The sequence below is a fragment of the Cydia splendana genome, chromosome 18, assembly GCF_910591565.1.
Source record: "Cydia splendana chromosome 18, ilCydSple1.2, whole genome shotgun sequence".
NCBI lineage: Eukaryota > Metazoa > Arthropoda > Insecta > Lepidoptera > Tortricidae > Cydia > Cydia splendana.
The window spans coordinates 18,510,396-18,512,923 of NC_085977.1; the positions used below are offsets into that span (position 1 = coordinate 18,510,396).

The 2,528-nt window shown below is 38.9% G+C and overlaps 1 protein-coding gene across 1 annotated transcript; it reads left to right on the forward strand.

The window, feature by feature from the left end:
- The first annotated feature begins 672 nt into the window (after positions 1-672).
- LOC134799266 (uncharacterized) lies at positions 673-2,136 on the forward strand. Its single transcript, XM_063771643.1, has 2 exons — positions 673-800; positions 1,620-2,136. Exons 1-2 carry the CDS (start codon positions 694-696, stop codon positions 2,119-2,121), a joined length of 609 nt encoding a protein of 202 aa, XP_063627713.1. The 5' UTR covers positions 673-693; the 3' UTR covers positions 2,122-2,136.
- The last annotated feature ends 392 nt before the right edge of the window (positions 2,137-2,528 follow it).

Sequence of the window (2,528 nt, forward strand, 5' to 3'; positions counted from 1 at the left end):
ATACCATGCGCACACCTACCTTATGCGGTGCAATAGCCAGTTGGTTGCCACGCGCGCTCACAGACGCACGCCGCCGCGCGCTCTGGAGCCTTTACGAAAGTAATAAATAATAATGTCTTCGTTACGAGCAAATACCACCCGTTGCAGTGTTGATGGGTGTAGAAACAACAAAAAGAATAAACATTTATCGTTTTTTGCCCTACCGGGAGACAAGGAAATGTAAGTTGACAACTTGACATTCTAAATATGACTACTTAAACTGAATAATGTTTTTACGGCATACCTATTTATAGTTCTTACACATTGAGTGCCGGGAACCGTAGCCGCTTATGGCTCCTCTACACGATGGGCCAACGCCAGCCACTCCAAGGGACACAGCCATGCGGTAGAATGAGATAGCAATATCACTTGCTCCCTCTAACGCATAAATACGTCCCTTGGAGTGGCCGGCGTTGGCCCAACGTGTAGAGGAGCCCTTACCGCAACAAAGCGGGGAAACGCTGGGATCGGCTGCGAGCGTAGCGCTACGAAAACGTTGGTAGGTCTTTTGGTAGGTACATGTCCCGCCCCGCCGCCGGCGGAACGACGCACCGCCGGCGGAACGAGACAGTTGGTTGACTTGGTTGCCACACGCGCTCGCCGACGCACGTCACTTCGCTCTAATTACTCTAATACTTACATACCGGATGCGAAATGGCTTCGACACGAGCCAACACCATACCTTGCAGTGTCTATGGGTGTAGGAACAACAAAAAGAATAAAAAATTATCGTTTTTCTCTCTTCCGACAGACGAGGAACAGTAAATAGCCATTCTCAATATTGTACAAACATGGTACAGACCATGGTACCAGACAGCAGAGTGATTTCCTCGTATCGTGTTTACGTGCGGAACGCACACATTCACAACACGTGGGCGTGCGGTGAATGACGCAAATCTGATAAGGAGGCGATTCGGACTTTATAATCTTGTTATGAAACGGTTCAACAGTGACATCTATCCATGCCCTTTTCATAACAAGATTGTGATTGTAAAACTTTTTCGAAACATGATTGTCTTATGGTCATATTTTATGTCCCTGCAGTAACACCACAGGCACAGTGTTTACGCCGTTTTATAAACTGCACAACCATGCTAGTTAGCCAAATACCTAAAGATGAAAGTTATATAACTTATATATAAAATGATATGGGTTATTCAAACTATACTTCGTTTTTAAGCATTAGATAAGACTACAAAATATTGACCTGTGTTATTTTTTTATTAAAAACAATAAAAAGTAAAAGCATTTTTGAAAAATAAGTCGAAGCAAATATTATTAAACAAAAGTATGTAGTATTTTTCTAATGCTAAAAAACGAGCTACAGTTGTCACCAAGTTCTTACCAGTGGTAACAACTGAGAAAAATAATTCCCATTAGTTCCCATTCCCATCAACTCACATAGATGGTAAATTAACTACTGAGAAATTTAATTTTAAACAATTTAACCACGAACCGCTAAAAATAATAGCAATTTATACACACACACACTCACATTTTAACACATACAAAAATCACACAAATAAAAATCTATTCTATTCTATATCTGATACCTATTCTTATATTATCTTTGTTTACAGGCGCAACAGATGGTTAGAAATCATTGATAGAACTGATCTATTAGAAAAAGAAGATTTGAAACCAAGAAATTATGTCGTTTGTTCAGCTCATTTTGAAAAAGACATGATTATACAGACACCTCGTCTAAAGCCAGAAGCATTGCCTACTAAGTATATTCCCGAAGTGTCTAATAGTTCTACAAGTACTACTGAGACAACCAGAGACGTATCAACACAAACGAATTGGGAAGTCAACATAACATGTATTAAAGAAAATGTAACATCTAAATCCGTAGAAACTCAAACCGATGAAGAAAGAAATGGTAAAGTGCAAACATCTCTAGGTCTTTCTACTGGCATCCTAAGGAAAAGGAAACTTCGGACAGGACTACAGGACCCTGAAGAAAATAGAAGGAAACTAGAAATAGTTAAGAAGAAAATAATGAGACTACAGAAAATTGAAAAAGAACTTGAAGGTGACACCAGTCACTCACGCTCCGGGTGGGAAATTGTAGATATGTGACCTCAAAACGAATGTTCCTAATGAAGCCAAATGATAAATTTATTTAACAAGTATTCTGTGTTTTTTTTTACCGCTGTACTATTTCATTGTCACTCGTAATACTTACAAGTAAATATGTACTATAGTTGTAAGTTTTCCTAACAAATAATAAAAATACGTTGATACATAAAATACTTAAACTAGTGACTCTGTGAGCTGTAGACCTCGCGATAAGATTCATAAGCTTACCAAATATAAAATTAAAAAAACATACTTCGTTGGTACTCACACTAATGGTCTTAAGTACGGTTACCATCAGTTTGTCACTGACATAAACGCCGTCGAGAACGTAATTTACTTTCTATACATCCCGTTTGCACTAATATGCGAGTGCGAGCGAGATGTACAGAAAGTAAATTACGTTCTCG